Source organism: Mesoplodon bidens, assembly GCF_964165515.1.
Source record: "Mesoplodon bidens genome assembly, chromosome: 19".
NCBI lineage: Eukaryota > Metazoa > Chordata > Mammalia > Artiodactyla > Ziphiidae > Mesoplodon > Mesoplodon bidens.
The window spans coordinates 43199265-43215854 of NC_138179.1; the positions used below are offsets into that span (position 1 = coordinate 43199265).

General features: G+C 50.1%; 1 protein-coding gene across 2 annotated transcripts in view; it reads left to right on the forward strand.

Annotated features, from left to right (window-relative positions):
- Window positions 1-16590, forward strand: part of RPTOR (regulatory associated protein of MTOR complex 1) — a 339460-nt gene that overhangs the window by 245769 nt on the left and 77101 nt on the right. For both annotated transcript variants that reach the window (XM_081218128.1, XM_081218129.1), the window contains exons 8-10: window positions 2782-2882; window positions 3424-3568; window positions 11189-11264. In XM_081218128.1, coding sequence (XP_081074254.1) covers window positions 2782-2882; window positions 3424-3568; window positions 11189-11264 — 322 coding nt within the window. The remainder of the gene's footprint in view (window positions 1-2781; window positions 2883-3423; window positions 3569-11188; window positions 11265-16590) is intronic.

Sequence of the window (16590 nt, forward strand, 5' to 3'; positions counted from 1 at the left end):
ATACCGGGGGCCGTCACCCTGCCTAGTATGAATTGGATCAAGAAGGCCATTGAGGATACCTTTGCAGTGGGAGTGGTTACCAAAAGGCAGTGGAAGAGGTGCCTTGCAAGAAGCAGGAAACACGAGCTACACTTGGGGAAGAGATGAGTGGGCCCTGTCTCTGAGGGTTCGAGCTCTGATGGAAGAGAATCCACAGGGACTCTTGGAGCGAGGACACATGCTACAGGGGAGAAGAAGATGACAGTAATGAGGATGAACTTGATTTTAGACATGTTAAATTTGAGCTGTGAGGACACCAAGCAAGGGGTGAAGGCAGACACCTCAGGTTGGGTCATCTTGTAAGATCCAGAAGCAGAGTCGCCATTGCTGGAGTCAGGCTTCACACAGTGGGCAGTGCTGGAAGCTGTAGGTGAACCCAGATGTCGGGGGAGGTGAGAATAAATCCAACTGCAGACAGCGGTGATGAGGAGTTTGAGGAGGTGGCATGCATTTTCCAAGGAAGTGTCTGCTGGCTCTCTGCTGCATCTCCTTTGGAAGTGCTATCCACTTTATTTTGGTCCCCATTTTGCATATGAGGTTAACCTGGGTGACTCAGAGCAGAGAAACAAGACGCCAGAAGCTACCCAGACATGCACAGCTGGGACTAGAGTTCGTTTTTCTCATCTCCCAGTTCCATGATCTGTTCCTAAACTATAGCTTTTTGTGCTTTTCACATAAAAGTTAGTCCTTGATTAACACTGTGGGTTTAAATTTTAAAAGAACCACCTTGATTATTAATGAAATGGTGGGGGGGGTAGCTGAAAGAAACTTGTGTAATGAAATGTGTCCTGGGCTTGACACTCTGTGCTGTGCCTTTCTTTGTGGCCCTGCATCACTGGCCCAGACAGCTTCCAGAGCGGGTTGGGTTTTGACGGCCTTAGGATCAACTACAGAAAGGAAAACGGAAACAAGAAGTTTCTGAAGTGACTTAATTCTTTTTTTTTTTTTTTTTGAAGTGACTTAATTCTAAATGACGTGAAAAGGGAGGGAAGTGGGACTCACTTCCACCTTTGTCATCCCAGGCTGCCGAATGCAGATGGGTCTTGCAATGATTGGTTGATTTGATCGCTTTGAATGGTTCCCAGGTCTGTCTGAAATCAGTCGGGCAGATGGCTTGGTCTGTGGTTTCATGATGAGCTTTAGTGAAAGACGTCAATAGAATTTTCAGGAGATCATAGTGGGAGTCTTAGTTTTACATTTATCTGCCAGCGATTGTCACAAGATGAGGATTTTTAAAACACACCTAAATGCACACTGACCTCCACCTGACAAGGAGTGACCTCTGTTCCCTCTGATGGCTTGGCCACAGTGCCGGCAGCAGGGCAACTCCTCACTGCTGGGGACGCAGCGGCCTTTCCCAAGGGTCAAACCCCAAGGAGCTAGCTGGGGCTGTGTTGCTTCACCTGACTCAAGGGGCACTGCACACACCCGTGATGCGCTTGGTCCAGGTTTGGAAATAGACCTCAGCAGACCCTCCTTCTTCCAAGAACGCCATCCTGTCACCACCGGTTGCCAGGGCGAGAGGCAGGTGAGTGGGCAGAGGAGTGGCAGCCAATGCTGACTGCGTGCAGATGTGAAGACAAGGAGAGTGTCGCCACTGCCTCACTGCAGGGCTTTCCTCCTGATCGGCTCTCCTTGTACGTGTTCTGTGTAATTATGACAGCACGATATTTGCCCCACTTCTTTATTTAATGTTACAAAGCAGTCTTTTCCCCATATCATTAAAATATTCATAAACAACAGTTTAATAGCTTGTAGTTATTTCATTGTGGTTGTTCCATAATTAATCATTTCTCTATTATTGATCACATAGGTAGTTTCTGACTTTTCACTGTTATAAATAAAACACTGAAAAACATACCTTGTTTCCACGTTCTTCGTTTCTGGTTCAAGATTGATTCTTGGGAGCAGACTTAACTGAGGAAAGGATACAGATGTTTTCTGTCCTTCATGTGTCTGTCCTTTCCAGAAGGATTGTGCCAGCTCATACACCCAAAGGTGTCCTATGTGAGTGGCCGCAAATGGAGCACCACCCAAAAGAGTGTCACCCAGTTGTGTGTTGTGTTTTTTCTTCCTGTGCTCGAATTTCCCCACAGGGGGTGGGGAAGCAAGCCCAGCTCCCCTCACACGCCCCACTGGGAGGCCTGTGATGCTGCTGGCCCACCTCTCACATCCTCACTGCTGGCATTTTCAGTCCAGCGATGCTGCGCCAGGACTACGTGTGAATTTAAGAGGTGGAATCTAGGCCTGACTAGGTCTGTTTTGATGTTGAACAGGTGAATGATTGTGTGGTGAAGAGCTGGGCCCACAGAGGTCTTCCCATTGCCCTCAGCTTCTGGGAGGTGACCGGTGTCCTGTCCGACAGGAGTGTCTTGATTAGGGTGTGGGGGCCGTCCACTTGGAGGCTGAGAGCAAGGCTGTGGGGGGCTCTAGGGCCCCGGGGACCTGCCTGATCGGCAGAGCTCTGTGCCTGCTGTCACACGGGGGTGCCGGAGGGGCCCACCCGCTGCTCCTGTGCAGGTGGGGAAGGGAAGAAAGTGAAGTGGAGGCTGAGTTTTAAGATGTGAGGTTAGACGTACAGGAGTCTCAAAGATCACGGCGAGGCAAGGAGGTCCTCCTGGCATGGCCGAGTCTCCCCCCAACCCCCGTCTGACACGTCGTCGTCCCCTCACCCCTTCTCTTCCCACCTCCTCCTGCCTCTATCGCCTGTTTCCATCTCTGTGACTGTTTCGTGTTTCCTAGGATTCCCGGGCGGCTGAACGACAGGAGGACCCCTCTGGGCGAGCTGAACTGGATCTTCACGGCCATCACGGACACCATTGCGTGGAACGTGCTTCCTCGGGGTGAGGCTGCCCAGCCGTGGACTGGCGGGAAGGCTGCTGCCCCAGAGTCAGGAGACTCTGGTGCTGGGGTGTGAGAGAAGTCAAATGGGAGGACTGAGTTCCCCTCAGTGAAGAAACCTGAGGATGTGGGCGGGAGAAGTCAGGGACCCCGAAGGTTCTGAGAGGATGAAGTGAATCGCGCATCAGGTCGAGAGCAGTGATGCAGGGCGAGTTCAGAGAGGTGTCTGCTCAGGTCCTTAGTGTTTTCGGGGCAGACTCAGGGCTCATCTGCCTTCATAGTCACACACCATCCACATTTCTTAAAACCCAAATTACTGCTATAGTATAAGACACGTTTATGTTTTTCTGTGACCGGTCGGTTGGGTTCTGATGTTTGTTCACATTACGTGTGTCATGTAGGTGCTGCCAGTGCAGAATGTGCGTGTCAGTTCCAACCTGCTTGTTGCAACTTCTGGTAGAAGGACAGTAAATTTGTATATTTGGCTTTAAATGCTGGACATGAGTCACTGAAGTCACCTTTTTATCTTTTCTCTGCCCTCAGATCTCTTCCAAAAGCTCTTCAGACAGGACCTGTTGGTGGCTAGTCTGTTTCGAAATTTTTTATTGGCGGAAAGGATCATGAGGTCGTATAACTGCACCCCCGTCAGCAGCCCACGCCTGCCCCCCACATACATGCACGCCATGTGGTAAGTGTCTCTCCCCAGACCAGCATCAGGTCCTCTAAGGAGTATGGTTTTCCCGTTTCTGCGATAGTCCAAGTATAAGGGAATTATTTGAACAAAATAGGAAGATGTGGCTCCAAACGTGGAGGCCTGAGTGGTGTACACAAGTTAATAAGATCGACCCTCAGCTCTGCCTGAGTCCCCTGCAGAAGTGCAGGTGCCTCTAAGGGTCATCCAGGGCTGAGCGGGACCAGTGCCTACAGAGGCCCTGCAGTTCATAGCTCGGGCGGAGAGGGCCTGCAGGTGAGTTCCTGACTCTGTAGGGATTTGTATTGAGGAAAGAAACTGCCAGCTGAATTCATGAAGTGTATCCAAGATTGCTCCAGAGAATTAAAACTGTTGGGTTCATGACCAGTTAATTTGCATGCTTATTTCACACATACACACATGCTGTCACACACACACATGCACAAGTGTGATCTTTATGACACTTGTATGTTGATTATAAATTTCCTTCAAAACTGGATTATTGGGACTTCCAGTGGTTAAGACTCTGTGCTTCCAATGCAGGGGGCCTGGGTTCAATCCCTGGTCAGGGAACTAGATCCCGCATGCTGCAACTAAGAGCCCACATGCTGCAACTAAGGGCCCACATGCCGTAACTAAAGGTCCTACGTGCTGCAACGAAGATCCCGCGTACCAAACTAAGACCCGGCACAGCCAAATAGATAATTAAATATTTAAAATAAAAAAAAAAACTGGATTACTGCTCCTTACACTACTGCTAGTAGTAAGTAACAACAGTAATAATGGAAATTGTTTTGAATCTAGACATTATATCTGAAGGCGTTTGGTTTCTTCCTGCTTCCTTGCTTTTGTGACACAAGCAGAATTTGAGGAAGTACTAAAATGGGGCAGTAACAAAGGAAAATGTGTCTTAGTTATATCCAGAGAGAAATCCTAATACAAAACATTTAAAAAGAGTAATTCACTTAGGTTTAGCCCTGAAAACCATTCTATGGTGTATTTTAATGGTCAGGTTTATTTTGGGTAGTGATTTTTTTTTTTTTTAATATGTGCATGACCACTTTCCCCCGACTCTGTAAACCCAGAGAACTAAGAAGGAGGTGGTAGACTCACCTCCTCTTATCCTCTCAAGGAAAATGGGGAATTAACATTCTTATCTGTGAGATAAATCAAGATGCACTATGCTGGCCAAGCACCAGACTATAAACAGAAATCAAGTTAAAACATGCCTCATCCATATCCTTTGGAATAGCTTATAGAATAAACTGGAGAAACAGAGAAATAGGAGTAGACCGCACGAAGAGTCTCTGTGCAGCAGTTTAGATCCTGTGTGAACAGACTGGCAGGACAGCAGACGCAGTTTCCTTCACTCCATGAAGATTAGAACTGGGGAGGTGGGGTTGAAAAGCCTCTCTAATGCTTAGGATAAATAATTAGAAAGAAAACCCACATTTCTGAAGAAGGAGATCCTCAAAACAGCCTTATCCTTTAAGTAAAGTGATGCCTTAAATTCTATTTTTTTCTGAACCAGGTTTTTATAAAACATTTATTATAAAAAAGGAAAGAAAAAGAAAAAAGAGCTGAACAGGGTCAGTGCTGCGACTAGTCATGGATGGAAAACTAGTTAAGCCACAGGAAATGGGCATCACACCAGCTGCCCAGTGTGAATGACCTCCTGGGTGACTGGGGCCACTGGCCAAGCAGGTCCCCCCAGGAGGAAGAAATACAGGGTGGACGCGAGGCACCAGCTTTTAGCGAGAAGCGGCCTATGTCCTTCCCTCCATCTGCCCACCCCACCAACAAGTCCATGGGACAGTCTTCCTTCTTGTACATGTTTCTCTGGATATAAAACTGCCTCCTCTAAGATGTGCTCAGCTGCAAAGAGTAAAAAACAACGTGTTGTCCCGGAGAAGAGAGTAAGGAGCACAGCCCGAGCAGAGAGCAGACAGAACAGACAGGGAAGATGACAGCAGGAGAAGGGGACCCAGGGAGGAAGCACACAGAGATGGCCGGTGCGGAACAGTCACACCTGTCTCTCTTCATCATCCCACAGATCTTTCTCTAGTATTGGCCTGTTAGAACATTTCTGAATTCTGGGATTTGTATAAGTGCTGTTTAATATAAGGTCCAAAGTCTAACAGCAGCATCTCAGAATCCCTCCCATCTCTGTTACTGATACCTTTCCATGCCCTCCTCTAAAACTAGGAATATGGCCCTCTTGCCTGCGAGTTTAGCTCTCCGTGAATCTCATAAAACAAATCCTCATTTGTGGTACAGAGAAACATGAGCTAACACAGCAACCCACAGAGGCCCAGATAAAAAGTGTGGAAAGCCTCCCAGGTATCCCAGGGCACATGGACTTGCTAGCAATCTTACATGCACCTTTGGGGTCTTTCTACTTCCCTGGTTCCAACCTCCCTGCGCATTCCAGGGCCCCTCTGCAGCTGATATGCACCCTGAAGACTGAGTACAATGTAGTCCCTCAGCCTGCATGGTCCTCCATCCTGCAAAGCGCACTGTCTGTGGCCTGATACCCTTCCCACTCCCTTTTAGGCGAATCCTGGTTGTTGCACGTTGGGTTCTTTGGGAAGCGGACTCAGAGGTGGAGGTCAGCATGAGGATGCTGTGAGGGAGGGCTCTGGGGATCACAGCCCTGGACAGGGAGGCGGCCTGACCCCTGACCCAGCCTGGACCAGCACATTCCCAGCCGGCATCGTTGGACCCTGACATCTCCCGCTTCACTCCAGCCCCTGCTGCCCTGTCCACTTTGCATCCACCCATTCCAGCTCAGGAGAGGGACTAAGCAGGTTGCTGAGGAAGAACCAAGGAATGGGACTGGTGAGACAGAGAGGCTTTGAAAAAGAATGCCCTTTGTCAGAATATTAGCTATAAAGGGGGAAACGAGGGAGAATCCCAGTACCTAACAGAATGGGGATGTAATTGAGATACATATATTTGAAAAAATGTAAGCCATCTTAAAACTTTGTTTGTGAAGATTATTTATTATTATACAAAATATATGTTAAATGACAAAAACAGAACACCAGACTGTATCAGCAGTATAATTACCTCTATGTTATGCATGGGAAAAGGGCTGGATAGAATTATAGCAGGATGCTACTGGTGCTAATACCAGGACAGGAGGATTGGAATGAGAATGCTCCCTTTTAAAAGTTGGTAGATATTACTTTTGTAATTAAAAATCTACATGTAGATGTTTTAAGCCTTTGAAACACTAAAAGCTATTTTTTTAATTAAGTTATTAAGGTTGAAGTCTCCCTTGTCAAAAATGCAAAACTGGACACAGAAGAATCATTGTGTGCTTTGCATGAAAAAAAATGTAACTAGTAGAATTCCCTGAGGTTTAGTACCTGCACTTGATCTCATTTGGTATTTTTTAAATGTTGTAGAAAGAGCTCATTAAAATCCTGAGTTGGAAATCATTCACATGCATTAGACTCATCCCATATTTGTTACTGTACAGCAAACGTACAGCAAACCAAACGGGATTGTTACTGAAACAACAGTTGCAGGGATAATTTAATTTAACAAGTAGTTTCATACTCACTATGCACAGGACACTGGGAGGCCTTGTAAAGGACATAAAAAGCCATTCTAAAAAGGTATGAAATCATGCCTGCATATTTACTGAGTATCAAGCACTGGCGACCCAGCCTGGACACATTGTGCGTTTCCAGGTGGGCGTCACGCCCTTGCACGTGGCCCTTGTGTCACTGCAGACACAGACTTGGGTCGGACTATGTGGGGTCCTGGTATTGTGTCCAGCTGCCACATTTAACACGGCCCTCTGATTGGACCGTGCTACCGTGTTGTAGATCTAGGGAGGAGAAAACCACTCAGGGTGAGTGATAACCTTTATTTCTTTATGACATCATGCAGAATTGTCTCATGCCAAGTCAGAGACCAGAAATACTTGGTATAAACACTGGGTCAGGCAGCTGTATAGGGCATGCAGCCACGTTGAGGGCCACTGACTTGGTTAAGACGGGAAGACTGCCACATGTTTTCCCTCCTCCCCTGGGGGTAGTTAGAGGTAGTGGTTGGAATATCGGTTGGTAACACCAGATCCAGCGGCTTTACAAATGGGGATTTGTTCCTCTTTCCTGTGTAGCTGAGTGGCTCACAGGAGGGACACGGATCTCTGCTCTTCCCCACGGCCATGTGTGGTGCCTGGTTTAGGGAGGCTGGGGATGTGGTCTCTGTCCTGGGTGGCAGGTGTCCAGCTCAAGGTCCTGGCCTTAGGGGAGGTGGGAGAGCAGAGGGAACAGGCAGTGGGCTCAGATGCAAAGGCAGGAGAATGTGAGGCCCAGAAACCTGGAAGGTCATGCTCGCCTGCACTGAGGTTTGCCAGCTGCCCCTGAGGTCCGAGGCGCCGCATGGGCTCCTTGCCAGTGAAGCGTTGCCGTGGGCTTTCAGCAGAGCTCATTCGGGTGATGAAACACTCAACAACAATGCCCATAGCTCTTTCTCCCGCCTCGTAAATAGACGAAAGTTTGTACGTCCCCAGGGAGTGCACAGCCAAGGTAGTCAGAAAGAGCATTTGGAATAAATAATTTACCATCTAGTTACTATATTCCTTGGGTGGTGATGGAGAGGTTGAATTTTCAGCAGGGGGAGGAAGCGAACAAAGCCTAACAAAAATTGAGGTTAAAACACAAAGTCATACACATTCACACTTTGCTTCAGGCAGGGGTGCCAATGATGAAATGCTCAGCACCCGGCTTCTGTTTAATTTTTGATGCAAAGTCACCAGGGAGCCGTTTGCCTTCACTTTCAATTTCAGCAGGTCCTGAAACCTTGCATTTCTCCGTGGTAATAACCTGTGCGTTCCTTCCCATCAAGCGAGCCTGGCTGGCTGACTGATCGGTGCAGATGGAGCCGGGCGCTCTTGGAAGGCTGTCCTCCCAGCCCACTCCTTGGGTGCCTGCCATCTTAGGCCCGTTTCCTGAAAACTCGAGCTCTTGCCTGGATGGCACGTTCTCCAGGCCGTGATTCATCGGCAGCCCACGGCTCAGAGCCCGGCTGGTCTGCGCCTCGGGGTGGGGAGGCCCGGGATCCTCCCTCCCTGGGGGTGCAGCCTGTGTGGCTGGTCACAGGGGCTGTGGGAAGTGCGAACGCGGACACCTCCCAAGTTCCATGCTCGCCTGGGTGCCATGGCTCAAGGTTTTACAGGACTTGCTTTCCCACTTTCCCTTAGTGAGAATCCCAAATTAAGACTCCAAGTTCGTTTTGATTTTACCCTAGAAAATGTAGCCACTTTTAACCAACTTGAGTAAATGCTCAGCAGAGGGTACCGTCGTGCTGCTGAAAAGGCTGCCATGTGATCTAGGGCTTGATGGGAGCTCTGAGGTCCCCAACCTGACCCTTTCCTTTTGTAGAGAATCAACGACCACAGGCCCCGAGGGAGGCCGGCTAGCCCAGCGCCAGCCCGCTGCTCTCTCCCGGCCTCGGCCTGGGGCTTGCTGAAGCCTCACTGCTGGCTGGCAGTCTGTTGGGCCACTCGGTGTCCAGTAGATCTTAGGTGTTCTCCCACGTCCTCTCCTTTCCTCCTGTCCTCCTCGGTGCCTTGAACGGAGTCCCTTGTCCCCTCTCACTTAGACAGCTTTGCCCCTCCAGTCATGGCCCTGCCTTGCTCCCAGTGACAACAGGCGAATCCCTCCTCCGGGGCTTCCTTTCAAGCCAGCAGTCTCCTCTGAGCTGCTTTTCTGGCACAGAAGAGTGCGGCTGGTGGGGGCTCAACCCCACTGAGTGATTGGACCCAGGTGGGGGCCAGCCCTGGGGAGCCGGCAGGCCCAACGGGCCACACTCCTCAGAAGATTTGCGCCCAGGCCCCGCTGCAGCTGCGTCGGGTTTTGTTTCGCTGCTTGGGGAGGACTGAGGCGGCAGTACTAGGTCTAGCTAGGGCAGCCTAGTCCCTCTGATACGCTGTCTAGGACGCCCAGCAGGGACGTCTTTAATGGGTTATAATTCTTCCTGCCTCGTGATTTTGAGGAGATGGTTCTGAAAGAGGGCACAGAAGCTAGCTTTACAGAAGGTGCAGTTTCGGGGTGCCCACTGTGTGGCAGCTGTAGCAAGACCACCAGCTGCCCTGGACCCCCTCTGCCCACGTCACCTCCCCCCAACTGGTGCACACTTTCTTCTAACTCTTGAAGTTAAAACTTTTTATTTGATTACATTCAAGGAATCTTTATAGAGCTTAATTGCAATAACTGACTTGACTTCTGTCTTAACAGAGAGTAAGTGTCTCCCTCAGTGCTGCAGAATAACCATTTCGCCTGCAGTCTGGGCACTTATTGAGCATATGGGAGCTACTTATTGCCCTCACCTTGAGGAACTTTTGATTATCTCCTGATTGCCTCTTAATTAGATTGGTGGGGGAAGGGCGTGCTTGTGCAGAAGGGGCCAGTCTGGGAAAAAAGAAATATATTCCACATATTTGAAAAATGAAAAAGAGTTCTCTAGTCTTTTGTTCATCTTACATTTTTACTGTTTTTCTGCATGTTTTCATTTTTCATTCTTGTTTTGATCCTTTATGAAGACCCATGAATAGGTGCCTCTTGCACACAAACAGGCAGTTATTAGTCTAAATAAACCTAACATGGAATCCTTGAGTGTGTCGGGAAATTGTGCTGGGAAGAGATTGCAATACCGGAAACTAAACCTCTTGTTCTGACCATCACTTTCTTTCCACGAGGAGCACGTTTCTAAAAGAAAGGGGGGGTCAGAGTGAGAAAATCGTTATATCCTTGGGAAGCCGCACTTGGATCTGGGAGCACAGAGAAAGTAAGAGGATCGTTTGTGTCCAGTTTAGAATCGGTGTTAAACGTTGCCAGGAAATAACAGGCCTCTGTGTGTGACCCTCCGTGTCAGCCACCCTCCGAGGCCTTCATGGGACCCTGTGTGGAAGACATGATCTTTAGCCTGCCTCACACGTGGTGAAACTGACCCTGGGGAGGTGACACCATGACCCAGTCGGTACCACCTTGTCTTGCACATCTTGTAAGCGTGTGGAGCTGGGTCCGGCGCCACAAGAAGTTGGAGAAGGTAGCCAGGACTACTCATCAAAGAGGCTGCTGCATCCCCAGCGTACAGAGCACCACCTGTCTTGTCCCAAGTGGTTTGTGTTGGGCACAGGTGCCGACCACCCACAGAGGGGTGCAGGGGCCTGGCAGTGGGTGGGCCGAGGCGGACCCTTTCTCCCAGCCCCACCTGGCCGGTCTATGGTGAAGTGTCTTGGCCTGACCACGGCCTTTCATGGCAGGTTTGTGTGTGATGCTGCCATGGTCCGGTCACCCAGTGCCCCAGCTGCCATCAGCGTGGGCAGGCTGCCACGCTAGGTGGGCTCAAGTTGGGGGAAGAAACTGCATTAGGAAGTGGACAAGTCTCTTTATTTTTCCTGAGCTTTTTCTCCTTTCAATTTGAAGAGAAAAGCTGTCATAAACAAAATGGCTTTAGCTAGCTGAGAGTTCCTCACCTCCTGTGCCCTTCACCAGCGGCTCTGCCCCGACTCAGCCACCCACGGGCTGCTCTGCTGTCGGGTCCCCTGGGTGAGCCCGTCAGTAATGCTTTGTGGGTTCCTCTCTGCTCTCTCCCCAGGCAGGCCTGGGACCTGGCTGTCGACATTTGTCTCTCCCAGCTGCCGACCATCATCGAAGAAGGCACGGCATTTCGGGTGAGTCCTCCCAGGGCATCCTACGTGGTCCACTGCAGCAGCTGCTTCTCTGACCACCTGGTCTGCAGAGCCCCTGGTTGGGTGTCAGAGACAGCCCTCACCCACCTGGGAGAAGATGCATTATCTAGAAGCTTAAAAGATTGCACCAACCAGGGGTTAAAGTTAGATTATGAAATGGTCAGCTCTTAAAAACATCTTCTCTACAGTGTTGCTGTCATAGGTCTGCTTTTCTTGATGCACACTCCCTGATCCCAGGTTCTCAGCCTTTTTACCATGAACAGACGCTCTCAACTTGCGGCCCTGCTGCCCAGTGGCCAGGTGAAGCCTCTAAGGCTGAGGCTTGGCCCCAAGGGGATGTCTGGTCCCCATGTACTTTGCTAGGTGGTGGTCTGGTCATCCTCGAGTTAATGTTGTTTCACTTGTGGCTCCTGAGGCAGGCAAATCGACTGTCCCCCCACCCCCCCAGGGGTCGTTACAGCAGCTCACCAAGAACCCCCTGTTGCGTCCCCCTCACATACAGCCCCTCCTGTTTTCATTCAAGATTTGTTCATTTGATGAGCGTTTGCTGTGCGTCAGACACCACGTCTGGGTGCACGTGGGTGAGACCCGGTCCCTTCCCTCAAGTAACCATTGAGAAAAGAGAAAAGCCACCCGTCAAGTTAGAGCACAATTAGATCCCCCATCTGACCCTCCAAGGGACCGGGCAGGTGTTCGGGACTGGAGGAGTGGTGGGGGGAGCCGGGAGGAAGCAGGTGGCTCCAAGCTGTCCACTGAGGGGACAGGTTGGAGGGTGGGGCTTGGAGATGGGAGTCACTGGCCTCTTTTCCCCACACCATCGGCCCCGGGCCCCATTGAAGAGACCACAGTGGGCAGCTTAGCCCACCGGTGCCTCAGTTTCCTTGTTTTAAAACGGGAACTATAGTTGTATCCAATTCAAGGAGCACGTGAGGACTAGAGGACAGAGCCTGGCACGTGGTACATGCTGGACGCAAGGGTTCCTGGCCCTTGGTGTATTCACAAAGCCCTGACTGCGGCCAGAGGCACCCACGTCTTACTGCAGAGGTTTTTAACTTTCAGTGCACATCACGACCATCAGGGAAGCTTTCAACCTTACTGAGTCAGGGGCCTGGGTGCGTGTGTGTGTGTGTGTGTGTGTGTGTGTACATATGTATTTCTGTGTGGGGTGTACGTGCATGTATATTTGTGTGCCTGCATATATCTATGGGGTATGAGTGTGTGTGTTCTCTGTGGGGTGTGTGTCCGTGTACATGTGTGTACGTGTATGCATGTCTGTGTGGGGGGAGGGTTGTATGCATGTGTGTTAACTCAGGTGATTTCGATTCCCCCCACCCCGAGACTGGGGTAACTGGGCTATGAGGCCCTCCCTCTCTATTTTATCTTATCTTTCCAACTTCATTGCTTGAATTTTTTTCCCATTTTATTATGAACATTTTCAAACCTACAGCAAAGTTGGAAGAACTCTGCATCAAGCCCCCATGTGCCCACTGCTGGGTTCTCCACCAGCACTTGCGGTGCCTGCTCCAGCAGCTCGCCACTCTCCACCCACCTTTCCTTTAACGCACTTACAAGGGAGTCGAAGCCGGCCTTGCATCTTGAACCCTGAAGTGGGCGCCGGCAGGGCATTCACTTGGCTCTCGCCTATGTGTTTGGCATTGCCTGGGAGACCCTAAACCCTGAGGCAGGGACAAGTCTCCGTGGGGAACAGTCCTGGCCTCCAGCTCCTCACACGCTCCGCCTCCACAGGGACAGGGCCTGTTGCCACAAACATGTGTTCGGGAACCTGGCTCAACTCATGCTTTTTTGTGCTCTGTGCCTGGTTTTCCTTTGTACCGTCAAGGGGTCGGAGCTGCATACCTCTCAGATAAAGCCCCACGGTTCTGTGTCCTCACCCCTCCCTCCAGTGCCAGGCCTCCTTTCAAGCGTCTTCAGCTTCATTTCTCATCTGCTAGATTCAGGATTCTGCCTCTGGAAATAATCTCACCAAATTGTCACTGGGAGGGGTACCTGGTGGAGGCCTCACGCTAGCTGTTTTATTTAGTTTTCATTCTTTTGGAAGCATAACATACACATAGAAGACTGCAGGCATCGTAACGTGCAGCTTGGTGAATTTACAAGTTGAGCGTGCTTGCGTAACCAGCACCCACTCAGAACATCAGCGGTCCCCCGAGGCCCCTCCCGCTCTGGCCACCACCTCCACCAGGGTGTGTGCTGCCCTGAGGGGTTGGTACTTGGGTAAATAGAATCCTTATGTCTGGCTGCCTCCACTCAATGCCAAGTTTGCTCCATTCACTTGCAGCTCACTCCTATCACAGTGCGGAAACCCCAAAGGTTCCATCCCATGGACCTCACGAACTGTGCTGGCCACTGCCCAGCCGAGACGCTGGAGCCTGAGACAGAAGGAGAAATCAGTCATGCTGGGCCTCTCTCTCTATGAAATTTTGATATTTTGTTCATTATAGATTTTTACATTAATTTTTATTTTCTTAAATATTGCATTAAGGTATTTTTTTATCTCAATTACTGTGTTTTTTTGGTGCCCCCTTAAATTTTGTGCTTGAGGCGAGTGGGTGGGTGTGGCCAGGTACTGCTAATTCCTCATGCTTTGGTGCGTTAGTGTCAGGTGTGCACACGAGGAGTGGGATTTCTGGTCGCCAGGTGTGCATATTTTCAGTTTCAGTACAAACTGCCGGACAGTTTTCCAAAGTGTCTGTGAGTCAATTTTCAGTCCTTCCCACGATGTATGAGAGTTTTAGTTGTCCCCTGTCCTCATCAATACTTGATGTTTTCCACCTTTTTTTTTTCCTTTTGGCTATTCTGGTTCATTATGTAAGGGTATTTCATTGAGATTTTATCTTGTATTTCCCTGATGGTTAATAGAGTGGAGCCCTGTTTCATGTTTTTATTGGCTTTTTGAATATCCTCTTTTATAAATTGCCTGCTCAAGTCATGTGATCATTTTTCTTTTGCGTTATCTATTTCTTATCAATTTGTAGTGGTTCTATTTATATTCTGAATACAAGTCCTTTGTCACACATTGTGAATATCTTTCTTCATTCTGCAGACTTCATTTTCACTTTTTTAATGTTTTTACTTGATGAACAAACGTTTCTTGTTTTACCATATCCAGTTTACCAATGTTTTTTCTTTTATGGTTAGGGCTTTTGGTATCTGTTTAAGAAATCTTCACTTACTGTGAAACAGCCGACATAAGTGTGTTTGGACTGGGGATGGCAGGTGAGAAGAGCAGGAGTGTGTTGAGGTGAACTAGCTCTCCTCCCTCCCCACGGTGACCTCACAAGTCGAGGTGGATTGGCCCCCAGGGTCAGGCCTGGCTCTTTGTGCCCAGAGCTGGCCTTTCTGCTCTTAGTCCTTCACGCTTGGCGCCTGTTTTCAGACCCCCCAGCCCGTCTGACACGTGGGCTAACCACAGGGTCGACCACCTGGCATCAGAATCGTCCCAGGAGGCCCAGGCCACATGGCCACATGACTCAGAGCCTCTGCCCACAACCTGTGAGCTCTCCTCCAGAACACTCATCCTGGGTTCTGCTTCTTCCCCCCAAGAATCTACACAGTATTTCCGGGAGGTAATCATGAAGATTTGGCCCAAAACATCAACTCTGTGAATAATCTCAGGCACTCACGGGGCAACTCTTGAGCTGTTCTGTGAAGTGTTACTTAAAATGCTGAACCACACTTATGGTGGGGCGTTGATCTGATCTGTCATCTTCCCCGTGGCTTTAAGAAGCATGACAAACCTCATAGCATACTTCAATGGCAAAGGCTTTTCCCTCTTTGTCAGCTTTAGGTGCAAAGATCAGGAATGTTTGTCATTCAGGACGGAGTGGCTTCTTCAGCAATGAGCAGCGTGTTTGCATCCATAAGGCAAAACGAAGTGAAGGAAATGGGGGGAGGTGGAATTATCTGAGTTTCCCAACTTCCCCTCCCAGACTGAAGGTCCCCCTCACTCAGTACAGCTGGGGAGGGAGCATTTAACAAGATTATTGTTTTTAAACCAATTTGTGAATAACTCACACTTAAAAACAGGAAAATCACTTTGGGGGCTCCATCCCAATCCCCAAGTTGCCCTCCAAATTTGATTAACTTCACGTACACTGACTTTGCAAGAACACGCATTCCTAAGTGTGAAAGTCCTCTGCCGAATTCTCACACAACACTGACTTCTTTACAAGGGGCACCATGGCTCTGACCACCAGGCCCCTCTGTGGAGGGTGCGGTGGGAACACGCCTGGTCTGGCTTGCAGCTCTGCTGGAGCCCTGCCCACGGCTTGGAGTCCTCTATGTGCACACTTCCACACGTGCAGGAACCTGGGGTCACAGCCCGCATCCCTGCCTTCCCACCCACCCTTCCTTACACAGATACCCGTTTTCCCCCTGGGGAGACAGAGTGGGACAGAGAGGAGTGGGCCGGAGGCAGAGATTTGGAATTCTTTCTTTCTGGAGCTCAGGGACAGCAGAGCTGCGTATTAAGTGGAAATGCCTATGTAAGACAGAAAACCCAGCAGTCCTACTGCTCGGTCTCTCAGTTCCCAGACCTCCTTCTGACAGCCTGGACCCCCTCCTACCTGCGCCGCTACTTCTGCAGTTTCCCTCGTCCTCGTCATCTCCACTAAAGGCATCCCCTCCGCAGTGCCTGCGCGAGGACAAGTCAGCCTCCGCACCCCCACTGCCAGGCTGGGGAAGCCCACTGTGACCTGCTGCGGTCACTACCCTCCAGGGGCCTTAAACGCTGCCCGGCGGGCTGCCCGGACACATCTCCTTCCTTCCCGTCCCCTCTCCGCTCGCTCTGCCTTCCATCCACAGCACCTCCTTTTCCCACCTCGCTGAGAGACAGGAGCAATAGAGGGATCCTCTGTAAGTCCTGCCACGTTGGCCCTTGTCCTGCATCCCGGCCCGTCTGTGTTGCATCTCCCGCTCCCAGCAGTGCTGCCCCCAACCTGTGCGCCAGACGTCCACTCGCCAAGGCCCTCGCCCAGCACCTCCCTCCTTCATCAGCAGTTTCCCCCTCTTACAAATATGCCCTTATTCTCCCACCTTTAAAAAGAAATGCCTAGTCACGTGATCCCATCCGATTTTTCCCGCCCCCCGCCCCCCCATGTCTCTCCTTCCCCTTTGCAGCGAGATTCCTGCAAAGAACTGTCTATTCTTGAGTCTCTGAATCATCTTTTCTTCTGTTTGAACCCAGTCTGGTTGTGCTTCTGCCCACTACCAGGGCTCTCCTATTACATCCTTAATGGTCTCCAGGGCCCTCCTTGTCGCCATCAGCTCTGGACCCTGGTCCTGCCTG